Genomic DNA, 15161 nt, shown 5'->3' with positions numbered 1-15161 from the left:
CTTGCACCTGCTCACCCTTGCTGTCTCTGCTCTTCCACAGTGAGGTTTTCACCTTCTGTTCTTTATGCTGCTGAGGTTGTTTCCTCCTTAGACCATATTCTCTCTTCTCTCTCTGCTGAGTTAGCATTTTCACCCTTCAGAGTTCAGATCAACTGTTCCTCCACAGAAAACATTTCCTCACCTCAGATCAGCTTAAGTCCTCTTACTACATGTTCCAGCACCTCTACATCCTTCTTTGGAAGTGTCTTTATGTTTTATTGTTTATTTGGTTACTCTTCGGTTTTCATCAATAGATGATAAGCTCTAGGAGAACAGAGACCCTCTAGTTTTGCCTTATGTTGAATCCTGATTTCACTGAGGGCCTGGCACTCACTTATAAGCCCTTCAATCATTACTGGCTAATGAATGAATGAATAGAAAGATAACTAACAATATCAAACTATTAATAAGTTAAAGATTCTTCTCCAGTCTTTAAGTCATTGATGCTATGCTCTGTTCATCTAATACCACATTCTTCTCTGTGTAAGACAAGTGGAGGAAATGATTATTCCACAGCAAGAAAGGCAGTACATTTTAGATTAACAGGTAAAGGAAAACTATTTGAGGTAGGGGTTCATTTTTACAACACTACATTTTCTGCTCTGATTTTTCAAAAAAAAATTATAAGCCCAATGTGAAATCAGAATGACACTTCTTTTAATTTCCCCACACTGGTAGTCATTGATTTGCATTCATATTTCAGAGGAAATGACATTGAATTCAGGAGAAATCTATTTAACCTGCATGGCATTCAAAAATTGCTGGAAAAGCTTAGTTTCTGTACACTGTGCTAAGCAGGTATGTTAAATACTTAAATGTATAATTTTCTATGGGCGCTTTTGGTAAAAACGTTTCTTCTTTCTCACATCTTCTAGCAAACCTCATTATCCTTCTTGTGACCCTGTAGGCATCTCATTTTCCCTTGGCTTGTTTGCAAGTTTTAAAGTATTAACTGCATCTCCTGCTTCAGGAAGGGTTGCCTGGCTACTACTCTGTTTTTCCTGGGTGAATTCTTTTACTTCACCATCGCTACCTTGAATAATGGCATTTAATGCATTTTCCAAGAAGCCAGACATAATTAAACATCCCTTATCTTTATTAAGTATAGCAATAGTTATTCTCATTTGGAAGACCAAGGGGAATATAATGGGAGAGTATGTATTGATTTTGAATAATGTGGAATCCAAATTAAAATAAGGTCAAAAGGGGTCAGTCACCATGGAATTGGGAGAAAGGAAGGATGTCATGCAGGATACCAGCTTTTAAGTAAGATAGGAGTAAGGAAGAGTAAACAAGAGCAAAGATGCCCAAGGGGTAGGCTATCAGCTTCATTTTGTCAGCTTTTAAAATTATCTAGGAAAGGAAAACTATATAATGGTGGGAAAGCATTACACATTATATAAGGGAAACCGCAGCTGATACTAAGGTCTATGAGATGGTAAAATGCTGAAGAATAATAACTTCAATAAAATTTATTTGGTGACTTTTAAAATTCTCTATAAATTCTAGGCTTTCAGCTCGACTCTGGATAGAAGACATAATGTTGCATAAAACATCACCCCTGTACCTGGGGACCTTGAACTATTACATAAATGAACACAGAAAGGCATTTGGCTGAGGTGGCATTTCTCAAAGAGGCCTTTGACTGTGAATGTGAAAAGGGATTACAGCAGGACTTCTCAGAGCCTTGAATATGTTGATGAATACTGGGAATCATTTCTAAGAAGGGCGTATATTATGGTTCCCTAATTTTTTGAAGATGTCATCTTGGTTTTGTGTCTCATTCTGCAATTGTGTGTGTTTTGGAAGGAACAGTTTGTGAACTTGTGAGATTATAGCCTGAAATACACTCTGGAAAATGCTGACATTAGAAAACAGACATGGGTTGGGGAATTAAATTGTTTTGGAAATTTTTTCATCAAGTAGTATACCAATTGCTTAAATCACTAAAACAGTGGTGTAGGACCCATAATAGCTCTAAAATCCAGTGCCTCTTCATAGCAGCAGTATTCCTAACAGCTAAAAAGTGGCAACAACCCAGTGTCCGTTAATTGATAAGTAAGCAAACAACAGGTGGCATAGCCATACCATGGAATAGTACGCAGCCATAAAAAGGAGTGGTGTCCTGATACCTGCTGCAATGTGGAAGAACCCTGAAACATACTAAGTGAAAGGAACCAGACACAAAAGACTCTGCATTATATGATTCTGTTTATACAAAATGTCTAGGTAAATTCATAGACAAGGCAAGACTCAGTAAGTCCCCTACCTATGAATCTTTAAGTTGAGAACTTCCAAAGATGTGCATATGTGTTTCATCAGCATCAGGCATGAGTGAAACTGCAGCTTGCCCTCAGTCTCCTTCTGCTGACGGTCGTTCAGCTCTACCATCTCCCTCCCCCTTGCCCTCCTCCAGTCAGTACCTCTTCTTGCCTGTTCATCTGATGCCAGCCCCTGTATGCCAGTCATACTGTACTACTACGGTACTTTTCAAGGTGCTGTACTGTAAGATTAAAAATGTTGCGTTTATTTTTTGTGCTTGTTTTGTATATTATTTTTGTGAAAAATACTATAAACCTATTATAGTACCTATATACCTATTATATGTACAGTACCTATTATTAACCTCTGTAATTCATTGTTAGTTGGGTACCTAGGCTAATGTTGTTGGACTTACAAAACCTTAGACTTATAAATGCACTCTCAGACCAGAACTCATTTGTATATAGAGGGCTGACTGTAGTGGTTTCCAGGGACTGGTGAGAGAGGAAAGTGAGGACCAGCTGCTAGAGGGTATGGGGTTTACTTAAGGGATAAAGAGACTGTTCTTGAATTATATAGTGATGATGTTGAATAACCTTATGAATATACTAAAAACCAATGAATCGTATACTTTAAAAAGGTAACTTTTAGAGTATGTCAATTTTATTTCAATTAAAAAAAAATACAAGACCCCACCATACCAAGTGGTTATATCTCCTATATTATAGGAACTGAGAACAACACATCTTTTCTTGTCACAATTATATTTAATGAAGATACTAGTTATTATTTACAGAAGATATACATACATACAATTCCTGCACATTAAATGTAGCCTAATTGTGGAAACAGGAAAAAATGTACTCCAAAATTACATACTAAATAAAATAAATAAAAAGTAATTATTTGGCACAATATCTATTATATAGCAAATAAATAACTCTATACCATTGATTGAATGAACTATTTACAATCTATTTGAAAGTGCAAAACAATTGCTGAAAAATTAAGGTATCTGTAATAACATTTAAGTCCAGAAAATATGTGGGTTTTTTAAATCATTAACAATAATTAGCCAATAGTAAAGGTCTTTTAATGCCCAGGAAAATAATTTTGAAAAATGTTTTGTGCATATTGTGCTCTTCTGAAATGTCATTTTTTTTTTTAATCTTAACGCTGGCAATTTTAAGAACCTTGGAGTTTCTCAGTGGAATTCTTATATATGCAATCCTGATTTGTAAGTTTTAAAAAGTTATATTGTAAACATAAATATTATTCTATAAGTCATTCAAAAATTACAGACCAGTCTTCCCTAAAATTACATAAATAGCCAGAATGTTTTATAGTAATGTGGTCAGGTACAATTCCTTCAGAGGTAAGACTATGAAGATGGAAGAATACAGCCTCTAGTCTGGAGTTACATGGATTCCTCAACACCTTCCAAAAACCCCATGCTCAAGTCAAGATGTTGAGTTAGAAATTATGAAACTATACCACCACTGATGTAGCCAAATAAATACCATTTGTAGCACATCTCATCCTGTAAATACGCCTAGAAAAAATATCAGGAGCTTGATAGTTCTCTTGACAATGATATTTCTACCATACTCTTCATGTTGCTCTTATTTTATGTTTCAGCAAAGAAGATGGCACAACTGGAAATAAAATAAGGTGACTATGAACAGGGGATTTCTAAGTTAGAGTGTGCAAGCTGTATGCAAGTCAAAGAATTTCTTCTCTTGTCATGATGCTGGTAAGCTGAATGCAGCCCTGAGATGTCTCAGGATGGGTTTTTGCTTGTTTTATAGAATTCTCTAGTGACAGTATGGTCAGTAGTAGCATAAATGGCATTTTTGAAAGATTGTGGACGGAGGCAAACGTTGTTCTGGGCACTTGAAGTGTCTATGGTCGACGAGGCTCTAGTCTGTGTGACATCTGTGATAAAGTTCTCTGGTTGTCAATCACATTTAATTGCCGTACGTAACTCCGGACATCCTGATGGTTCTTATTAGCTTGAGCTGCATCAGGATCTATCGAAAGAGGAGAGTAGGATTGGCATTGCATAATGTTTGCATATAAGATACAGCTTTATTTTCTCCAACTTATTACATTTATCATGGATTCCTGGTTTCCATCAAGACCTTTCAACACACTATATTCATTGAACTGTTCCATCTCCTCCCTCCCACCCTTTTCTTCCTTGGAATCATGTATTTTGATCATTTTCCTTTGCATCAGATATTGTTTTAAAAAAACACCAAATAAAAATGAAAGCATCACCCAACAACCCTGGTTATATATTAAAATTGTTTCCCCTTGCCATCCCCCAGAGTGTATCACTGATCTCTACTCCCTTTGACCCAGAGGAGGACTAATGGCAAAAATACATAGGTCTCATTAGCTTCTAACAGAAGCACTTAACCCTGAGCTGACCTGAAGCAAGCCAGTGAGACTCTAAAGTCCGACTGCCCTGAATACTTGCAGACAACATACAGCATTACTCCATAGACTGTATGACGGTCCATACTCAGAAAAACAAATCAACTCAGGCTGAAGTCATGACTTCTACTAGACCTTCAACTCTCTGATGCTCTTTGTTCTGAAACCCCAGTTACCATTCTAGTTTCATCCACTCCCCAAAGCATTTGAGCACCAGAGCGATCGGAAGTCAACCGATTTCCCTAAAACCAGGCTGAAAGAAGAATAAAATGCCCAATCAGATGTCTATACAGGGAATAGACGTGCACGAGGAAGGTCATTTGACCTCTGGTGAATGGGAAAGATAATTCCCTTCAGAAGTGACTATCCAGCTCCTGCATCCTGCGTTGGCAGATCTTCCTATTTCTCTAGAGAAATGAGAAATCTGGATTTCTTCCCTGGAAATTCTTCCATCTTTGAATGATTACATTATTTCTGAATAAAAGGGGGGAAAACGCTCCATTTAGATCCAACACCTCAGCCATGGTCCAGGGGTGGCCTCTGACCCATGGATGCCAGAGTGGGACGCTAGGAGGGGCCAAGCTAGCCTGGACTCTGGACCAGCATTCTTTCTGCCATAGCACATTGCCTTCTGCAGTCCATCTGTTCTCCTTAGATCCATGCACCACTCCCAAAGACAATTAGAATGCCATCTGCATGGGGGGCGAAGGGGAGTGTTGCAGGTCTGAACACAGAAAAGCAGAGAGAAGATACAAAGGCCCCACTTGCTCTAAGAAGAAACTCATCAGTATAATTATCACATATAAACAATACCACAGTGCTTAATTTCCTTGCTTGTCACTGGCAGTGTGCTCTACATGTACAATATACTATAATTACATTGTACATATTCCCACAATGTTTATGAATCTATTCCTATAGCTTTATCTATAGATTGTTGACTTCAGAGCTGAGCAGCTGCTGTTTACTAGCAGTTACTGATAACTTCAACAAATGCAGTGGATATATATATATCCGCCCCCCACCCCCCATGTCTCTAGGAGATGTAGGAGAATGTAGGATTATACTTCCAAAGAAGCTTACAGAACAAAATATATTCTATCTTGGTTCTTGGACCTCATGGAGAACCTTCTCAAGGCTTTGAACCCTCTTAGGCATTTTGTGTTTAATTTCAGGAATTTCCTAGACCCCCCTGAAGGGCGGTGGATTCTAGGTTATGAACCCTTGTTGTAGTCATCACCTATATATTTTCATACTTGCTTGTATAACTGCTTTATGACCATGTATTTATACATATAGTACATTTCTAGATGAAGAGATATGAGACACTTTAATTTTGGCAGAATCCACATAAGAACAAGTGATGATGTGCAAGCTATTCTTGTTTTGGAAGAAAGAGGAGACATACTCATTTGGATAAAATTTTTTCTTAAGGATCTTGCTCCTTAAGACAAGACTATTTTTCCTAGACCCCCAACCCCCAGGCATTACAAAATAAATGTTTAGCAATTCTGGTATCCTGTGTTAGCAAACCCTTCGTTTGGGCCAGCCCTGTGCTAAGAGGAGCAAAGATGGCTCTGATGAATAAAATGAGAAACTTTAGTCTCTTGAGCACTAGGTTTATTGGAGGGGATGGTACTGGTAGCCTCACAGTCATGTCTATGTCAGTTTATCATGTTAAATTAATGAGCCCAATGGCTTCAAGTGACTCATACAATGACGTTGGCACAAAACTTTACAGGGGCCACCTTCTCACTCCCAGACCAGCTGGGGGGAGCCAAAGCTCCAAGCTCCACCCAAAGTCCCAGCCCTGAGGAAATAGTAGCACTGGCCCAGCACGATGATCTGGTGAGATGATGCCACTTAACTCCCAACAGTTTAAACTTGCTATTTATTATCAGTGACAGTTTCATGTTAAAGCATTTATTATACCAGCTGTTGTGCTAAATGCGCAGATTTAAGAAAAGCACCTTAATTCACTTAGAAATACTAGAAATATAATATGAATTCCTGCTAAGGGACCTTTTACAAGTGTGCCTGTACACGTTCAGGCAGTCTCTCAACACCCCAAGAGACAATAAATATTATCCTTCCCAGTTTATAAACGATGGAATGAGTCATCATGAGTTGATGTGAGTTTCTTAACATGAAGCGGTGAGTCATAAAGAGAGTTGGTTAGAGGCAGGATTAGTTGGCATTCATGCCTTAGTTGTCTCTACCCATTCTGGAAAGAACAAATGAACTTTCTGAGTTCATTCATAAAATAATATTCTTATGGTTGTTTTCTAGTTTTACAGCTAGAAAATCTTTAAACACAAGACCCTTGTCCGATGGCATTCACGATTCAAAGCGTCTCTGACACCATCAAATATTGTCCCGGCTTCCAGAATGTCTCTGTAGCCCATTAAAAAGGACTTAATCACCAAGATCCATATTGCGGCAGCATTTAACTTACTGAAGGGTTGGCTCCTGCAGTATCTCACTGTTCTGGCAGTATTTGCAATCATTCGCTAAAAAAAAAAAAAGAAAGAAAAACTGAAATGCAGGTAAGCTTAGTGTAGAATCAAAAAACAAAAACAAAAAACAAACCACACCATTATTTACTTTAGTGATACCTGGGACCATGAAAAATAGCAGGTTCTGATCTGTTGACCATCTGGAGACAACTGGTTGATATATAACCTGTTTAATTACTTGACAGAGGCACCCCCTACCACCCACATACATACACATGCAAGGTCTTTGTCAGGTGAGGAATACTACTGGCATAACTCTAGTCTAATTGCTTATTCCTTAGGATGTAAAAAGCCGGCTGTTGCTCCTGAGACTGAATCTTACTCTTCAGGACCAGTTCTTACCATCCTCTCTTGAGGTCACTGTGAATTTGCAAGAGAATTTGTAGCTATTCTAGGTTTGGAGAGGGTTTAGCTTGTCAAGTTCCTCACTGTAAACAGTAATGAGATATTCGATGATATTGGCAGAATAGTCATAGATGTTCTATCTCCATCCAGTTTTCTATACGCTAAGCATTATTAGCCTTTTTCATCTTCCAGCAAAAGTGTGTGTTTCAACACTAACCTTAATTATGTGATTCCCTCCCTCTTCCCTCCTTCATCCTTTCTGATTATAACGGTAACACATGCACATTTCAGACAAATCACAAAATCTAGAAAATGTTGAGAACTAAGTAAAAAAAATCATACAGAATATTGCTTCATAGAGTAACTTCAGCTATATTTTGGTACATTCCCTTCTAATATTTTAAAAATAAATATATAGAAGCATTTTTTTTTCAAGAAATGGAAGTCATATATATTTTTGTTTTGATTTAAATCGTTTCACATGGCATTATGACTTTTCCATGCCATCTGCACTTTAAAATCCTTTTTAAAAATAACCAGGTATTCAGTCATGTGGATGGATCATAATTTATTTAACCTTTGTTAATTTTGTCATTCAGTTCAGTTCAGTTGCTCAGTCGTGTCTGACTCTTTGTGACCCCATGAATTGCAGCACGCCAGGCCTCCCTGTCCATCACCAACTCCCGGAGTTCACTCAGACTCACGTCCATCGAGTCAGTGATGCCATCCAGCCATCTCAGCCTCTGTCGTCCCCTTCTCCTCCTGCCCCCAATCCCTCCCAGCATCAAAGTCTTTTCCAATGAGTCAACTCTTTGCCTGGAGTTTCAGCTTTAGCATCATTCCTTCCAAAGAAATCCCAGGGCTGATCTCCTTCAGGATGGACTGGTTGGATCTCCTTGCAGCCCAAGGGACTCTCAAGAGTCTTCTCCAACACCACAGTTCATTAAGTAATCTTAATTCCTAAATTTTGGCTACCATAAAAACTTATAAGGAAACCTATTGAACTGCACTCAACTGAGTTAAAAATAAAGAAAGGAGGAAAGAAATGGAGGAAAAACATGGGGCTAAGGTGCTGTTTCTGAGCCACTGTTTCTTGCCTCGGCCATTCTGAGGGTAACTGGGACCCTCAGTCTCTATGTAGCATCTCAGGGATACTTGCTCTCAAGGTTGTCCCTCAGAGATGGTGGGTTAATTCTAACATGAGCAGAAAATCGATAAGGTTAAGGCCAGGAAAAGAGACTTTCTAATCTCTGAGTAGCTGTTTAACTCCAGTCCTTGCTTTCTTCTCTCATTGACCCTCGGCTTGCCAAAATTAGAAGATGACTCTGAGAGAACTGACACAGTGTTAAAAAAATAACTTATTTGGGAGGAAATTTTTCTCATAGAAGAGTTGAAGCTTTACAAGTACACACAGGTGAACACTCATAATGCCTCACTGAATATTACTGCTTTGAGGACTCTGGCAAGCATGAAGGGACATGTGTCTGCAGTGGGTAATTTCTCATACACAAAGAAGCAATCGGAAAAGTTTGAACTTCACTTTCATAAAGGATCCTGAAAACCAGCACATTCATTGATCAGCATGAGAAATATATTACAAATACCTCCAAGAAAACGTAACATACAATGTATCATTAGCCTCTGATATATGGAGCCCTGAAATAAACAGGAACTATGATAATTTTCCTGCTAATTTACTTTAAGTTGTTTTTTCACTTCTCTAAAGGCTTTGCATCCGAAGGGCACAAGTATATTCCATGTAGAATTATTGTAATTCTTCAGATATTGAATGGAATGTAATTACTGAGAACCCTGGGAAATGCTGCCAGTATGCCCCTCTGAAGAATAATAAAACAATTAGCAGGGGTCAGAGACCTCTTCCTATACCATTTTGTAGAGAGTAATTGTTCTGCTTTTTAGTTTTGAAAGCTAAAACATTTCATTCTGACTTTGGTTTTAAGACTACTCTTTACAGCTATACTCTGAGGCTTCATAATTTTTAGCTCATTATGTAGTTTAAAATGTGAGAACAATTGTTTAAATCAGTAATTTCCAGCTCTGGAGTTCATTCTACCTTTCTAAATCTTTGATTAATTTTAACAATGGTTTTAATTTTGACGTATCTCTTTTAATTGTACTCAAAGATAACTTCAGTTTAACTTTGCAATCCAAATCTGGCTTTGCAACCAGGCCCATTCTTTTTCTTTGAGATGGCTGCACAATAATGTTAGAATAAGTAACATTAGCAGTAGCAGTGCCCGGACTCCATTAGCACTGCTGGTCAGTGCAGTTACAGAATGCTTTCTCAAGGCCAAAGAAGAGTTAACTTGATATTTTTAACCCTACCCTCGTTTGTACCCACTGACCCATGCAATGCAATGTTTAATATGCTACAGGTGCTTTCCTGGGTTTGCAGGAGAGTTCAGAAGTTCCCTTGTTTAACTATCTCCAGGGGCATAATGCGGAGAAGGCGATGGCACCCTACTCCAGTACTCTTGCCTGGAAAAGCCCATGGATGGAGGAGCCTGCTGGGCTGCCATCTATGGGGCTGCACAGAGTCGGACATGACTGAAGCGACTTAGCAAGCCAGCAAGCAAGCAAGCAAGGGGCATAATGCCTTCAAAGCTTGCCTACAGACACTGGCTCCTCACTGTTTGAACGCATCCAGCAATAAGGAACTCGTTACCTCCAAGGACAACCCCTTGCATTTTTCAGCATTTATGACTACTGGATATTTCTTTATCATTTTGAATCCAAGTGTTTGCCCCCTTGTTTTTCACCCCATTTATCCTAGCATCCTATCTCTGAAGCTCTTAAGCAACAATAAACATGTTTAGTTCTTTTAGGACAGTTCTTCAGATACTTGAAGGTAGCGATCATGGACATCTCTTCACCCCCACATCTATTCCGGTTCAGCCTAAATATCCCCATTTTCTTCTACAATTTCTCATAAGTTGCAGGTCTCTTCTAGACAGTTCTCTAGATTGAAGTCCACAATTTAAAAAAAAGCCACATTGCTGATATTTGAACTTCTAGTGAATTAATTAAACCTCTCAGCCCTCTTCACTGAACTTCCTTCTCTGTAGATGTGCAGGTGGTTTCATGGACCAATGTAGAGAATTTTGCATTATAGTCTTTCTATTCTTCTGCAGACTTAAGTCTGTGTGTCATTTTTGACAGCAGGTGACTGTTTATTCATTGCTATTCTCAGTGAAAGTTGGCAAAAACTAAGGTTAAAAGATATAGGCTTTATTATCCAACTGCCACAGCAGGGATGAAGCCAAAAATTATACCCTAGGCTTTGGGGCCCTGCTGGAGCAGGTTGGCCTGCCTGGAGCAGGCCAGGCAACTTTCCTACAATGCCAGCCGGTGAGAAAATACCTGATCACTCCAAAGCAGAGCTTCTCATCTTTTTTTGTTTATCCCATCCCAGCAAACCCGGGGTTATGACACATTCCTATTAGCAACTGGCTTTGTTAAAACAATGAAGTGTAATTCAGGGACAAAGTGAGGAGAACATGCTCCTTTAGAAGGCACCTGGATCAGAGCAGGTGGGCAGAGCAGGTCCTTCTCTACACCTGCCCTGACTCTGACACCGCCCCCACCCCCCACCCCAGGAAGGCCCCACCTTAGGGTTCACTCATCAGCCTATGCTGGTGTATGCAGACCAAGAATGCCAGGCTTCCCCGTGGGAGTCCACATTCCAAATCTCCCAGGACCACCACTTTCCTTGAGACTAATCCTAAATACGGGTCTTCAGAGCTTATTTGCAAGAATTATGTTTATACAATTCCTCACCTACAGGGATGAGAGAAGGACCCAACTGAAAGCTGATGAATCTCCCTCAGGATGTGAACTCACATGGGGAAGCTCAGGAAGGAAAAATGAGGTAGCAAGCCAAGGTCTCTGTAACTACCCTCAGGTTTTTTTTTTCTTTTTCTCAGTGTTTATTTTGAAGTAATTTCAAATTTTAAGAAAGTTTGCAAGAGTAGTCCAGAGAACTCACATATAACCTGGTGAATGTGTCTTAACAAGACCAACCCTTTTAAGGGCACCTCCCAGGCTTTGGGCCTGTCCTATTGGGCAGGTCAGTGGGACAGTTGACCCATGTGAGAGTCTGGTCTGGATAAAGGCGTAGACAGTGCATACCCAGTGACCCTGGGTCAGGTATTTATTGATTATATTAAATATATTGTTTATATAAATTATATAATATATATAAAATATAATAGTGAAAGTGAAGTGAAGTCGCTCAGTCGTGTCCGACTCTTTGCGACCCCATGGACTGTAGCCTATCAGGCTCTTCCGTCCATGGGATTTTCCAGGCAAGAGTGCTGGAGTGGATTGCCATTTCCTTCTCTAGGGGATCTTCCCGACCCAGGAATCAAACCCGGGTCTCCTGCATTGCAGGCAGACGCTTTACCGTCTGAGCCACCAGGGAAGCATACCATCAGTATTATTTCTGTATCAAACTGTAAACAGAGCAACCCAGAGGCAGATGTCCTTCCTAGGGTCTGAGCTGCAGAGTGACCAGCACAAAGATGCCATCGAGCAAGGGAGTGACCAGCTGCGGGCAGTCAAGCCCGGCCCATGTGAGAGGCCCTGAGGCTGCGGTCCCCAGGGCAAATCTCCCGCAAGCTCGGAGGCAAGTAATTCCTACCCCTTGAATCCAAGATGTCAGAGAGAGCTCTTCTCAGATGGGTCCTTGGGGTCTGGGCTTCCCTGTTTACCTTCTCTGGCACCCTCCCCTCAAGGATGGGCTGGCCACCTTACACCGTCACTCCTATCCAGATGGCCAACGGCCCACCAGGTCTCCGCAGCCACCTCCCTCTCCTGCCAGCTCTGTACTGACTTCTGTGCCGAGCTCGCCCTTCTCTCTCCTGCCCCTGGAGGGGAGCAGACTCCTGTGGCTGCCTTTCAGGTTCAGGCCAGCAGGCCCTCCAGGCGGTAGCACCTGGCGCTCTTCCTCTCCCAACCGCCTCCCCCTCATAGCACTTGCCAGAACAGCCTTCCTCTGCTCAGGCCAAGCTCCCTGCCTGCTCCCTTGATTAGGCGCTCCTGCCCTCAACAGTTTATGTCTTTCCTTCTATTGCCCCTTGAGACCTTTGCCCTCCTTGTTCTTAAAGGTCTGCCGGACTGCTCTCTCCTTTCTTCTCTCTGCCCCTTCTGATTTGACTCTGCCCCTGTCCTGTCAGATACAGGACCTCAGTGAGTTACTCCTAGCTTACCATGTGTAAAACCACATTCACACCATTCTGATTATTTCACTCAGATCCCCATATATTGGGACAATAATTTTTTTCCACATATATATGTAGAAGTATATCTGCCTGTCACCTGCTACGATTGTGCCCATGACAGCAACCAAGGGGAAATAAACGCATGGTGAGGATCAGAGATAAAAGATAGAATGGCCCAGGAGCTGAGCCAGTCTTCAGTATATGTATCCCCGAGGAAGAATCCTGGCTCCTGTCTCATCCTGCAGATCTTTAATCTAAGAGGTGAGTGGCATACAGATGCAAGCATGTAATAAGCATGAGGCTCATGGTACACTGTACATACGATGCCCATGGACGTGGCAGCGCAGGGGTCTCTGCGGGCACTTGCAGAGTACTGCGCACCTCTGTGTGCAGGCACTAGAGGACTGATCGCGCCCCACAGGGAGGAGGGTGGACAGAGCAGTGTCCACTGAGGTAATGTATTGGTAATATAAGGTGCTTGGGACGTTCTGCTTAATCAGGTTTTCTAATAAAACAGAAAAATGCATTTGGGTTAAATCGCTACATAAATTCCTTTATAAATGCCTTAGTGTATTGTCCTATCTCGCTAAGTCTAACACCGGAATAGGGTTAATTCTTTTATGCAACAAATATTTCTTTCATACTTAGGACACGCCAGACACCTTTCTTGGTGCTAGAGAAACATCAGTGAACTGAATAGATCAGATACCTGGGCTAGGACATTCCCATTCTAGTGAAGATAAGCAATGGAGAGACAATAAAAGATCATTTTAAAATGTGAAACCAGTGGTTGGAGCAAGGTTATCTGTTGAGAATCAGCTGTCTGGCAAGGTGTGGAGCGTAGAATGTTTGAAGAGTGGTCAGGGAGGACTGCTTGGAGGGAGGGACGCATGAACTGAGGCCTGAATGATGTGAAAGAGTCAGGCTGGTGAAGGCTGGACGAAGACAGTTTCAGGCAAAGGTAACAGCTAGTGCAGAAGCCCTGAGGCTGAAAGGAAGGAAAGCAGGTTTGTCTCCCTAACTTGGACTGAGTACAGAGAAGATGAAGTGTGAGATGAGGCTGAATGGGTGCTCAGGGTAACAAGTCTGGATTTGATTATATTATATCGTATTTAACACGGTTTTATTTTTCTCTGATACAAGAAGTGACCTCTCTTTGCATTTTGCTTTTTCACACCTTTTTAAAAATAGAAGTATAGTTGATTTACAATATTAGTTTCAGGTGTATCACGAAATGATTCAGTTATGCATATACATGTATAAATCTATATATTTTTCTTTTCCATTATAGTCTGTTACCAAGATATTGAATATAGTTCCCTGTGCTGTACGGTAAGTCTTTGTTGTTTATCTGTTTTATCTATATTAGTGTGCACCTGTTAATCCCAAACTCCCAGTTTATCCCCTCAACCCTGGTTCCCTATTGGTAGCCATGTTTGTTTGCTATGTCTCTGTGTCTGTTTCTGCTTTGTAAATAAGCTCATTTGCATCACTTTTGAAGATTCCACATGTAAGTGACATCATATGATATTTGTCTTTATCTGACTGACTTCATGTAGTATGATCTCTCGGCCCATCTATGTTGCTGCAAATGGTATTCTTTTTTATGCCTGAGTAGTATTCTGTTCTTAACACACACACACTTATGTATCATATCTGCTTTATCCATTCATCTGTCAATGGACATTTAGGTTGTCTCCATGTCTTGGCTATTGTAAACAGTGTTGCTATGAACACTGGGGTGTTATCTTTTCTAATGAGATCTTTCATCTTTTCTGGATATATGCCCAGAAGTGGGATTGCTAGACCATATGGTACTTCTATTTTTAGTTTTTTTAAGGAACTTCTATACTGTTTTCCATAGTGACTGTACCAATTTACATTCTCATCAACAGTGTGTGAGGGTTCTCTTTCCTCCATACCCGCTCTAGCATTTGTTATTTGTAGACTTTTGGATGATCACCATTCTGGTTGGTATGAGGTGGTCCCTCATTGTAGCTTTGATTGGCATTTCTCAAATAATTAGTGATGCTAAACATCTTTTCATGTGTCTATTGGCCATCTGTACGTCGTCTTTGGAGAAATGTCTGTTTAGGTCTTTTGCCCATTTTTTGATCAGGTTGGTTGGTTATTTTTCAGTTGTTTGAGTGATTTGTGTATTTTGGAAATTAAGCCCTTGTTAGTCGCATCATTTGCAAGTATTTTCTATTCCTTAGGTTTCATTTTGTTTATAGTTTCTTTTGCTATGCAAAAACTTATGTTTGATTATGTCTTAATTGTTTATTTTAGCTTTTTCTATTGCCTTGGGAGGCTGACTTAA

General features: G+C 40.3%; 1 protein-coding gene across 5 annotated transcripts in view; it reads right to left on the bottom strand.

Moving 5' to 3' along the window:
* Positions 2945–15161, bottom strand: part of RAPGEF4 (Rap guanine nucleotide exchange factor 4) — a 329561-nt gene continuing 317344 nt past the window's right edge. For all 5 annotated transcript variants that reach the window (XM_018064697.1, XM_018064706.1, XM_013968813.2 and 2 more), the window contains 2 exons: positions 7196–7250; positions 2945–4331 (listed from right to left, as the gene is read on the bottom strand). In XM_018064697.1, the coding sequence (XP_017920186.1) occupies positions 4204–4331; positions 7196–7250 (183 nt within the window). In that variant the 3' untranslated portion in view covers positions 2945–4203. The remainder of the gene's footprint in view (positions 4332–7195; positions 7251–15161) is intronic.

This window comes from Capra hircus, chromosome 2 (genome assembly GCF_001704415.2).
Source record: "Capra hircus breed San Clemente chromosome 2, ASM170441v1, whole genome shotgun sequence".
Taxonomy (NCBI): Eukaryota; Metazoa; Chordata; class Mammalia; order Artiodactyla; family Bovidae; genus Capra; species Capra hircus.
Note: the sequence above shows the minus strand (reverse complement) of the source record. Positions and strands in the feature narration are given on the sequence as shown.